This window comes from Littorina saxatilis, linkage group LG12, assembly GCF_037325665.1.
Source record: "Littorina saxatilis isolate snail1 linkage group LG12, US_GU_Lsax_2.0, whole genome shotgun sequence".
Taxonomy (NCBI): domain Eukaryota; kingdom Metazoa; phylum Mollusca; class Gastropoda; order Littorinimorpha; family Littorinidae; genus Littorina; species Littorina saxatilis.
This window is the reverse complement of record NC_090256.1, coordinates 81,823,735-81,836,125: the sequence shown is the minus strand read 5'-3', so window position 1 is coordinate 81,836,125 and position 12,391 is coordinate 81,823,735. Positions and strand designations below refer to the sequence as shown.

The following is a 12,391-nucleotide window of genomic DNA, read 5'->3' as shown; positions in this document are numbered from 1 at the left end:
GTCTATACCTTGTGTAGTGTGTACCTTGTGTTGTCTGTACCTTGTGTTGTGTGTACCTTGTGTTGTGTGTACCTTGTGTTGTCTGTACCTTGTGTTGTCTGTACCTTGTGTTGTCTGTACCTTGTGTTGTCTGTACCTTGTGTTGTGTACATGTGCCTTGTGTTGTATGTACTTTGTGTTGTGTGTACCTTGTGTTGTGTACGTGTACCTTGCGTTGTCTGTACCTTGTGTTGTGTGTACCTTGTGTTGTCTGTACCTTGTGTTGTCTGTACCTTGTGTTGTGTACGTGTACCTTGTGTTGTGTACGTGTACCTTGTGTTGTGTGTACCTTGTGTTGTCTGTGCCTTGTGTTGTCTGTACCTTGTGTTGTCTGTACCTTGTGTTGTCTGTACATTGTGTTGTGTACGTGTACCTTGTGTTGTGTACGTGTACCTTGTGTTGTGTACTTGTACCTTGTGTTGTCTGTACCTTGTGTTTTGCAGACACTAACACACTGGCCATCGGACTGGGCGCGGCAGGTGGCGTCGTGGGGCTTGCTATAGTCCTGCCACTTGGTCTGCTCTAGTGCAGAAAACGTTCACACGCCAACAACGACAACCCCAAAGCCAGCGCCACACCCACCGCCACCAACGACTGACAAACTTGACCCACAGCCAACGCCACCACCGCTGTCACCAACGCCCCTCTTACAGCTGAGACCACTGGGGAATCTTCAAGCAAGAGTGTCCCTGCCACTGCTCAGCCTGCAGATAATGGAGACTCGACAGGAACGGCCTGGGAGACCACTGAGGTTGATGAGATGACAGAGGCGTCGATCGTGGACAACACATCACCTGTAGTTTGATGCAGCATGAGCTCGCTCATGACGACACAGTTACACCCTGTACCTCAGGGGTCGCGTTTCCCGATAATTTCCGGTAGTTTACCGATTGAGATTCGCCAATACCGAGAAAAATATGGGGGCTCGGTCAGACGTACAGATTGGCAATTGGTTTGAGTGGGGAATAAAATAAAGAGTGGAAAAAAATCCTAAAGAATCCATGGTCTGTACAAGAGAGAGAGAGAGAGAGAGAGAGAGAGAGAGAGAGAGAGAGAGAGAGAGAGAGAGAGAGAGAGAGAGAGAGAGAGAGAGAGAGAGAGAGAGAGAGAGAGAGAGAGAGTTGCATGGCTTGTTGTGACAGGTACCAGGTGTCATGTTAATACAATGTTGTCATTCAATGACTCATTGTCTCACGGAAAACAAATTGATGAGGCTTGGTGTCGCAAGGTCGTTACTGGAAAATCACGTCCGCACACCAGCTCCACTCTTGAGGTGACTCACATGCGAAGCAAAAGTGAGTCTATGTACTCACCCGGGTCGTCCGTCCGTCCGTCCGGACGTCCGGAAAACTTTAACGTTGGATATTTCTTGGACACTATTCAGTCTATCAGTACCAAATTTGGCAAGATGGTGTATGATGACAAGGCCCCAAAAAACATACATAGCATCTTGACCTTGCTTCAAGGTCAAGGTCGCAGGGGCCATAAATGTTGTCTAAAAAACAGCTATTTTTCCCATTTTCTCTGAAGTTTTTGAGATTCAATACCTCACCTATATATGATATATAGGGCAAAGTAAGCCCCATCTTTTGATACCAGTTTGGTTTACCTTGCTTCAAGGTCAAGGTCACAGGAGCTCTTCAAAGTTGGATTGTATACATATTTTGAAGTGACCTTGACCCTGAACTATGGAAGATAACTGTTTTAAACTTAAAAATTATGTGGGGCACATGTTATGCTTTCATCATGAGACACATTTGGTCACATATGATCAAGGTCAAGGTCACTTTGACCCTTATGAAATGTGACCAAAATAAGGTAGTGAACCACTAAAAGTGACCATATCTCATGGTAGAAAGAGCCAATAAGCACCATTGTACTTCCTATGTCTTGAATTAACAGCTTTGTGTTGCATGACCTTGGATGACCGGTCAAGGTCACATGTATTTTGGTAGGAAAAATGTGTAAAGCAGTTCTTAGTGTATGATGTCATTGCTAGGTTTAGTTATTTGACCTTGACCCTGAAGGTCAAGGTCATGTAAAGGTCAAGCATGTGAGTCGTATGGGCTTTGCCCTTCTTGTTTATTCAGGTCTTGCCAAATGTTCAGGAAATGTAATTTAGAGTGGGAGAGAGAGAGAAAGGATCGAAGAGAGAGTGAGAGAGAGAGAGCGAGTGTGTGTGTGTGTGTGTGTGTGTGTGTGTGTGTGTGTGTGTGTGTGTGTGTGTTATCCCAGCGAAGCTGGAGGTATCCCGTGAACGCTATACTGTAATCGATTTGAGAAATGTGCATACCGAATAATACATGATAAAGAAGGATTGTTTGTGCCCGAAAATGGGCCACAGTTGGAGATGGAAGTTCACCAAAAATTGGGACCATACTAACAAAAATACGGTGGGTAAAATTGGCGCCCCCATTTTTTGAGCAAACGCCACCCAAGGCCGCTTTGGACGGGTAGAAATTCCGTAGTTTCCAAGTCTATGGATAAAGCTCGCGGAAGAAGAATACGTCACGGTCGAAAGTCTTTGACGTCAATTAATGCATCATGACGTCATGCCTCCCTGTAGTCTTTCTCTCTCGCGCGGTGTGTGTGTTTGTGTTCATTTTGTGCACATGTGTTAGTGTTACTGTTTGTGTGTGTGTGTGTGTTTGTGTGTGTGTGTGTGTGTGTGTGTGTGTGTATTTGTGTGTATTTGTGTGTGTGTGCGCACGCGTGCATGAGTCTGTACTCGTGTGTGTGTGTGAGTGTGCGTGTGGTGTGTGTGTGTGTGTGTATTTGTGTGTGCGCACGCGTGCATGAGTCTGTACTCGTGTGTGTGTGAGTGTGTGTGTGGTGTGTGTGTGTGTGTGTGTGTGTGTATTTGTGTGTGTGTGTGTGTGTGAGTGTGTGTGTGGTGTGTGTGTGTGTGTATTTGTGTGTGTGCACGCGTGCATGAGTCTGTACTCGTGTGTGTGTGAGTGTGTGTGTGGTGTGTGTGTGTGTGTGTGTGTGCGCACGCGTGCATGAGTCTGTACTCGTGTGTGTGTGAGTGTGTGTGTATTTGTGTGTGTGTGCACGCGTGCATGAGTCTGTACTCGTGTGTGTGTGTGTGTGTGAGTGTGTGTGGGGTGTGTGTGTGTGTGCGCGCACGCGTGCATGAGTCTGTACTCGTGTGTGTGTGTGGTGTGTGTGTGTGTGTGCATACGTGTATGTGTGTGCGTGTATGTGTGTTTGTTTGTAAAGGTGTGTATGTCTGTCTGTCCATATGTGCGTATGGGTGTGTGTTTTGTGTGTATGAAGTTTTTGTGAGAGTGAGTGAGTGCGTGTGAGTGAGTGTGTGTATGTGTGCGTGTGTGACTTGGGGTGTGTGTGTGTGTGTGTGAGTGTGTGAGTGTGTGTGAGTGTGTGTGTGTGTGTATTTGTGTGTGTGTGTGTGTGTGAGTGTGTGTGTGCGTGTGTGTGTGTTTGAGAGAGAGAGAGAGAGAGAGAGAGAGAGAGAGAGAGAGAGAGAGAGAGAGAGAGAGAGAGAGAGAGAGAGAGAGAGAGAGAGAGAGAGAGAGAGAGAGAGAGAGAGAGAGAGAGAGAGAGAGAGGTTTGTCTTTCGCTGGGGTATGCAGTGCCTTGGCGTTGCACATCTACTTAATTATTATCATAAGCCAGTATTATAAGATTTCTGTGATGTTGTTCATAGTTTTGAGTATTTTTGATGTTGGAATGGAAGTACTTATATGTGATATGACACTGATGCAGCTGTGCATCCTTCCTTATGTTATAACCTAAATATAATTATATACCTGAATGATGTGATGTTGTTTGGATCTGGATCATTTTAAAACAACTGTTAACATATATTTATATTGATTCCATGCGTCTATGAGCCCGCGCGTCTGCTTGTGACGTAATGTGATATGAATGGAGCGAGAGAGAGAGAGAGAGAGAGAGAGAGAGAGAGAGAGAGAGAGAGAGAGAGAGAGAGAGAGAATTGAATTGAATTGAATTGAATTGAATTGAATTGAATTGAATTGAATTGAATTGAATTGAATTGAATTGAATTGAATTGAATTGACTTGAATTGAACTGAACTTTATTTAACAAGGATTAATATTCAAGGCTACGCCTTTTCTTACAATCTGTCCTTGGGACGCACAGACACACAATGATAAAATTGAAAAATTAAAAAGTTAACCAACAAAAGGAGGTCAGAAAACTTCAGCACGTGATGATAAAGATGACGATGACGATGATGATGATGATGAAGATGAGGCATGAAGAGCATACATATGTGGTTATTCATAAAATCAAATGCATACTGTGCAAGTAATTATAAGTACAAGCTGGTAGCAATCGAACATGTAGCAATAGTACAACAAAAATATGTTCAGAATATACAATGCACAGCATATCTTTGGCGTAATACTAAGAGAGAGAGAGAGAGAGAGAGAGAGAGAGAGAGAGAGAGAGAAAGAGACGGGGAGGCGGAGGGGGACAGACAGAGAGAATAAGAGAGAATGTAGTGTTTGTGTGTGTGGGCGCGTGTGTGTGCTTGCATGTGCGTGCGTGTCAGTGTTGTGTGTGAGTGGGGGAGGAGAAAGAAAGAGGGAGAGAGAGTGTGCATGTGTGTTCGTCTGTGTGTGTATATGTTTGGGAGAGAGAGAGAGGGGGGGGGGAGAAAGAGGAGGGAGAGAGAGTGAGTATGGGTCAAACACAAATATTCTGTTTTAGCTTATCCAGAGCTCTCTCTCTCTCTCTCTCTCTCTCTCTCTCTCTCTCTCTCTCTCTCTCTCTCTCTCATACACTCATACAAATAGATGAAAATAAAAAAAGAGAAAAAACAACCAATTACATTACATTAGGTTTGTGCTGGATGAGGCAACTATATAATCACAATGTTCAACACATTCGAGCTATTAAATTGCACTTGCAACACAAAAAGAGCCACCAGCTGTGTAATGCAATAAAATAATCTTATTTATTCTCGCACAAAAGAAAAATCGTACATTCACGCCAATGAAACAACATTTGCAGAACTCCCAATGAGTGGATGAAGACAATCAGATCTTTTTCCCCTTAAAACAGTTCTCTCTAAAGGCTGTTCTTAACCAGACGAACCTTTGGTTCGCGAACTAGGTTCGTGGGGTTCGGCGAACCTCAAGACTGGTTCGGCGAACTTGTCTTGGTTCTTAACCAGACGAACCTGAGTTTTCGAACTAGGTTTGGGAGGTTCGGCGAACTAGGTTCGGGGTTTGCAAGTCATGTCTTGGGAACCTTGAAGATCGGGCCGAACCTTTGACTCTTCTGCCAAGGAGGAAGACAAATTATTGAAAAACTGAATCTCAATGGCGGACGAAATCACCCAAGTCAAAATTACATTTTCTGAGATTTTATAAAAACAACGCTTGAACGAAAAGGTAGAATGGTGACTTCCGTTCGATTTCAAGTTAAGCTTTTCACTTTTCCGAGCAAGACAACCGCTGAGAGTGAAAAAACGCCGCTGTTCGACTTCGAAATTTCCAGTCGTAGACGACCTTCGCTTCTGCAGCATTGTGTTAGTGCAGGTGAGGCAGTGTTACTCATTTCGCTGAGCTCGTTTTCGTATTGTTGTGCATTAGGATCATCTAGTATGATATGAATAAAAGCAGGAATGACTTCGGCATGTAAACGCATTGATTTTGTCGAAATCAGCACAGCAGTAAGCTAGATTCTTTCTGCTCAATTTGTTTAATTTTTTTCTTCAAAAGTTTATGCAACTTTGATTTTGATTGTTTGTTTATCTCATCGGCACAACATCCATCAGGCAAAATATCAATATGTTGAATGATAACGTTGAGATAAGGAAGTTCACACATTTATCTGCTTGCAACAACAATCGCAAGGACAGATCTATCTGCTTCGTTGACTGCTAGATTTTCATTGAATTTCCCAAGTAATGATGATCTCGTTTTCAATTAGATCTGGACAGTGTGAGTGTTTGTGTTCTTAGATTCATGATTGACCATGCAGGCTGATTGAGATCATAACATTGTGTTTGTTTGTGCTGGTGCAATGTGCATATCAATGGCCCGGACCGCAGGATGACCCAGTGATCAATACAACTTGCGTTCACCACTCAACATTGTCTTCCACCTAACTCAAGGGCAAAAATAAAGGTACATGGTGGTGAAATCATTGTGCAATTTATGTCTGTGAAGATCAAGATAGTTGTTAGCACTAACTGATCATGCTTATTATTATCAAGTTACATACACACTCCGCCCCAGCTCCACCCTAAACCCATAACAACACTCTCCAGTCCAACTACCCCCACCCTTCCGTGCAACATATGTTGCCGTCTGTACCTTGTTTGTGGTTATGGGGAGTGCTCAAATAGTTCCATAACTGTTAATATAAATTAAAAGTACTGAGAGTTTCATTTTCCATTGCTCTTCCCCTTCCTCACGTCACATTACACACTGCCTTTGCCCCATCCCCCACCCCCTCTCTCTTTCTATGCTCTCTTTTTTCTTTTACTTCTTCTTCTCTTTCTCTCTCTCTATACCTGTATAAATCAGCTCTCTGGTTGTTGCTTCTGTAAGTGTAATGTAAAGTTCTACATCTCTGCATTTGTATTGTCATTTTTCAGAATGCCCTTGTAATAACTTCAGCGTCTGCCCATGGAGTCTATATAGGTCAAAGTCTCAAATGTGATGTGATCAAGAGGATGCCGCAATGATCCAGGTAATATTGCAAATACTCAAACTGATCTAAAAGCAGAAGCATAACGTGATCCACAAACATTTCTGCTTAAACATTACAGGGTTACAGTACACCCAGAAAAACAGCTGGATGTTAGTGCATAATTATCTGCAAGTGCAAGCAACATCGACCCTCTCCCCCTGCTCTTTTTCCATCAGCAAGAGCAACATTTATTTTCATGTACAACTTTTCTAGTGCCTCTTATGTTGTATAACTGTTGATATTTAAATGAAGCAAGTGTTTGTTTTCAATGGCACTGCATTTCCCATGTACACACACACACACACACACACACACACACACATTCGCATTGTCTCTGCCTGTCTGTCTGTCTGTCTGTCTGTCTCTCTCTGTCTCTCTCTGTCTCTCTCTCTGTCTCTCTATTTCTCTGTTTTTACATAAGTAATTTTGATCACTTGCACTTCACCGGGATTTAGTTACTGAATCAGTCATTCAGTGAGAGTGTTATGTAGAGTAAGAGTATTGAGTCTGCTGCTGCTGCTGCTGTTGTTCTTACTCATTACTGTTTTTCCTCTCTGCATAATTCTTGTTCTCCCTTAAATTGCTGGTGTTATTTTCATCATTACAGTATCTGTCCATTGAGTCTGCGTCTGAGCTGTGATGGGACCAAAAAGATTCCAGAATGAAAGAGGTAACTTTTACTGATCTTTATTTAGTTTATGGAGAAGTTGGTTCACATAATGCATTACAGAGTTGCTGCCTTTTTAGATATATTAAACATTGTACCAGTCATTACATGATCAAACTCTGTTAGCCACCCCACCTTCCCCGGTTCCCAGCTATCCTTCTATCCCCGCCTCTAAACCCCCACCCCAATCCTTCCATCTCCCCCAAATCAAATTTACTGACACAACACTGATTTTCATTTTACCTTATTTAAGTGTTCTTTGAATAAAATTATATAGCCTGTTGCTGCTGCAAATGTTGTTGTGACTGTTCTTCCTCAGTGTATATTTTTTTCGTTTCCTCAGAATGCAGTTCTCCCATGCACCACAGCGTCTATCAATGGAGTCTACAATATTGTCTGGGATGTGATTTGAGCAAGAGCATGTCAGAATGATCAAGGTAACTTTTTAAACACACAGAACTGATCAAACTGTAGAATTCAAGTACACAATTTCAGATGTTTTCAAATGCATAACATACTGCAACAGTCAGGGTCTTTCTCCACATAAAGAGTGTGAGGTTTTCTTGGTAAAATTGCGATTTTTGTCGCTATGCGCAGAGTGCGACCTTTTTATTTGATTTTTGTACTATAAAGGCAGATATTCAAATAAAAGAAAGTCTTGCATGGGGAGGAAGGAATATGCATGAGGCTTTTGACAAGACAAACTGTCCTTATTAGAGCCTAAACATACGTTCCTTACCGTTAGAACCAAAATGTCAGACATCATAGATGCTCCAATTAAACAAAAGAAGGGCATCCTTTTACTTAAACATAATTATACACTGTACCGCACATTAATAACCTGGTTGTGTTCTGTGGCAGTGCATAGTGGGAACCTTTTTGCTTAATGAATTTCACATGTGTCTGTAACTTGAATCTCCACCAAAAGAAGCTGGACGTAAAAATAGGTGTCTAAAAAAAAGCGCCATATTTCCTTTTTGATCTCTTTTTTTTTCACAGTCAAAAATGTGATTAAAAAGAAAATAGGGAGATTTTTTTACCATCCTGTATAGTCTTGTTGTTCCCATGTAAAACCCTAGTCAAACATGTGGTGTCTGATATGCTGGGTAATATGGTGAGGAACATGCCTTTAAAGGCCCAGTGATAATTGTGAAAGCCGTTCTGCTCAGCTGGAATTTGATGAATTTTGTTGTTGTTGTGTTTAATGAAATGAATTCGCAAAAAGGAAAACAATTTTTTTTACTGTTCACACAAAGCACTTGTAGATAGTTGGTATGTGCCGCATGTCAGGGGTGGTCTTATTCAATCAATCAATATGAGGCTTATATTGCGCGTATTCCGTGGGTACAGTTCTAAGCGCAGGGATTTTTATTTTTTTTATTTTTTTTATTTTTATGCAATTTATATCGCGCACATATTCAAGGCGCAGGGATTTATTTATGCCGTGCGAGATGGAATTTTTTTACACAATACATCACGCATTCACATCGGCCAGCAGATCGCAGCCATTTCGGCGCATATCCTACTTTTCACGGCCTATTATTCCAAGTCACACGGGTATTTTGGTGGACATTTTTATCTATGCCTATACAATTTTGCCAGGAAAGACCCTTTTGTCAATCGTGGGATCTTTAACGTGCACACCCCAATGTAGTGTACACGGAAGGGACCTCGGTTTTTCGTCTCATCCGAAAGACTAGCACTTGAACCCACCATCTAGGTTAGGAAAGGGGGGATAAAATTGCTAACGCCCTGACCCAGGGTCGAACTCGCAACCTCTCGCTTCCGAGCGCAAGTGCGTTACCACTCGGCCACCCGGTCTTAATACATACAGGTAAACTGACAGGTACTTTTCCACAGTGGAACCCCCCTTTCAGACCCATTCATTTCAGACTTCCTCCTTTTTAAGATCTTGCTTCTTTAGATGTTCTGTGACGGGTGAAGTGGCGCGCAGTGGTAAGACGTCAGCCTCCTAATCGGGAGGTCGTGAGTTCGAATCCCGGTCGCTGCCGCCTGGTGGGTTAAGAGTGGAGATTTTTCCGATCTCCCAGGTCAACTTATGTGCAGACCTGCTTAGTGACTTAATCCCCTTCGTGTGTACACGCAAGCACAAGACCAAGTGCGCACGGAAAAGATCCTGTAAACCATGTCGGAGTTCGGTGGGTTATGGAAACACGAAAATACCCAGCATGCCTACTCAACGAAAGCGGAGTGAAGCTGACTATGCTCTCAGAGTATAGTGTGGGGAACCCAAATGGGCAAATGAGCTCACACGTCACCAGAATTTCTGGAACGCTGAAGAAGAAGAAGATGTTCTGTTCATAACCTGTAAATTACCCCCATTTTTAGACCCCTTCCATTTTAAGACTTGATTTTCTCACATTTTTTAAGGTCTTAAAAGGGGTTTCCCCTGTACTCCTAAAAAACCCTGACCCACAAAGTAATTTAATTATAACTGCTGTAATCGTTCCTTCCGTGTGCTATTATCTGTGGGGTTGTTTTCCTCCTGTGTTGTCTCATCCTCTGTGCGCCCTGAAAGAGACCTCCGGGTCGAAATTGCCGTACCTTGTCTTATCCAGCTGTGATCCCGCCTTCGTATTAATGTGAGGGCAGTACCTTTTTTAAACTTTCAATATTGACCGTACGTTTTGCATAAAACACCAATAATGAATTAAAAATACATCAGAAAATTATTTCCTCACTATACACAATAACCCCTCATTTAAAGGCTGACAAAGTCCTATTTAATTAGTTTACTTACTTCCAGGGCTTTTCCCATCGTTGCGGGGATGTATAAATTAAGCTTCCTGCAAAGTTTTAGGTTTGAAGTCCTTACCAATTACAAGAAATAATCAATTCTTTATAAAGTTTATTGCTATCTTTAGAAACAGTTCTCCAGGGCTTGGGCTATTTTTAGACCGTCAACACAGACAGTACAGCTTCGTCAATCCCCGCGTGAAGGAAATCGCTCACCTTCCACGTGCAAAACGTAGTGATATTGACACGCCAGATTAGCGCGGTAGCGGATTGTGCTAAGCAGGAAAGCGCGCTTTTCTGTATTCTTGTTAACTTCGCAATTTCCGGAAAACATCCACTTTCACTTTGAGACTGTTCTGTTTACATTCGACACTATCAACACCACTTTGCAATACTGAAATAATTTTTTCTGTTTTTGAAAGCTACAGCCAATCGTTATTATATCCCCTTAGGTACAGTTTTATAACATTATTGGCACATATATGTAAACAATAGGAATTAATTAATGAACGCTACGAAAAGGGCAGCCTTTAACCTATGAACTTGCAACTGTGTTGACCTGTGTAATGTAACATAGACCACCACCATCTCTCTCTCTGTCTCTGTCTCTGTCTCTCTCTTACACCCCTTACCTGTTCGCAAACCTTTACCCAAATGTATGCTAAATGTATATACAATACAAGACAAGACAAGACATGGCAAGACAAGACAAGTTAGGAAAAGGTTGCCAGTAGGCCAATAGAGGGATGACAAGACAAGACAAGGCATGACAAGACAAGACAGGACAGGGACCAAAAATAAACAAGTCGCGTAAGGCGAAAATACAATATTTAGTCAAGTAGCTGTCGAACTCACAGAATGAAACTGAACGCAACGCAACGCAGCAAGACCGTATACTCGTAGCATCGTCACTCCACCGCCCGTGGCAAAGGCAGTGCACGTGGAATTGACAAGAAGAGCGGGGTATTCGTTGCGCTGAGAAGGATAGCACGCTTTTCTGTACCTCTCTTTGTTTTAACTTTCTGAGCGTGTTTTTAATCCAAACATATCATATCTATGTATTTTTGGAATCAGGAACCGACAAGGAATAAGATGAAAGTGTTTTTAAATTGATTTCGAAAAAAAAAATTTGATAATAATTTTTATATATTTAATTTTCAGAGCTTGTTTTTAATCCGAATATAACATATTTATATGTTTTTGGAATCAGCAAATGATGGAGAATAAGATAAACGTAAATTTGGATCGTTTTATAAATTTTTATTTTTTTTTACAATTTTCAGATTTTTAATGACCAAAGTCATTAATTAATTTTTAAGCCACCAAGCTGAAATGCAATACCGAACCCCGGGCTTCGTCGAAGAGTACTTGACCAAAATTTCAACCAATTTGGTTGAAAAATGAGGGCGTGACAGTGCCGCCTCAACTTTCACGAAAAGCCGGATATGACGTCATCAAAGACATTTATCAAAAAAATGAAAAAAACGTTCGGGGATTTCATACCCAGGAACTCTCATGTCAAATTTCATAAAGATCGGTCCAGTAGTTTAGTCTGAATCGCTCTACACACACACACACACACACGCACGCACACACATACGCACATACACCACGACCCTCGTTTCGATTCCCCCTCGATGTTAAAATATTTAGTCAAAACTTGACTAAATATAAAAAGAAAGAAAAAAAGAAAGATAACTAATTCGGTCAACAGATGTTAAAGAAATAAGCATTTGTTTGGGTTGAATGTTTGGGTGTCACCCTGTATATATATTTGTATTTTTGCAGGACAGGGTCGAGTTGTGATGATGTCAGGGCGACTGAAGACACACCAACAAGTATTCTTCGGAAGTGTTTGGAACACAAATGAACATTATTTCATAATAAAAAGGCGGCTGACATTGATGTTCATATCGGTTCATGTTCATATTCTCAGCACAGACGTGTGCTTAGAAATCGGATGTTTAAGAACAAGAGACAACCCTGAATAAAGCCTTATGAAATATGGTTGGAGCTGGATCAAAAGTGTGTGTGTGTGTGTGTGTGTGATTGAAGGGCAACATTTATAAATGATGAGACAGAAAGCTAAAGCACATCCTTTTATCGTACGTTCCATATCGTCCTCCTACTTTAAATGCTTGCTAATACAGACGTTCTCCAAGAAAATGTCTATCCAGTAATGTTTTGTTTATCGCAATGAAAGCTTTTTTTTTGAGAAGAATGAAGCTGCAAGAG

General features: G+C 41.7%; 1 protein-coding gene and 1 long non-coding RNA gene across 2 annotated transcripts in view; both read left to right on the top strand.

The window, feature by feature from the left end:
- Window positions 1-1,082, top strand: part of LOC138983217 (uncharacterized) — a 12,255-nt gene extending 11,173 nt beyond the window's left edge. The window contains exon 7 of the mRNA XM_070356628.1: window positions 483-1,082. Within this exon, the coding sequence (XP_070212729.1) occupies window positions 483-565 (83 nt within the window). The 3' untranslated portion in view covers window positions 566-1,082. The remainder of the gene's footprint in view (window positions 1-482) is intronic.
- Window positions 1,083-4,560: 3,478 nt separating this feature from the next.
- LOC138982926 (uncharacterized) lies at window positions 4,561-12,163 on the top strand. Its single transcript, XR_011461007.1, has 5 exons — window positions 4,561-6,164; window positions 6,638-6,732; window positions 7,340-7,402; window positions 7,743-7,836; window positions 11,945-12,163. It is a non-coding gene; the product is annotated as an uncharacterized lncRNA (long non-coding RNA).
- The last annotated feature ends 228 nt before the right edge of the window (window positions 12,164-12,391 follow it).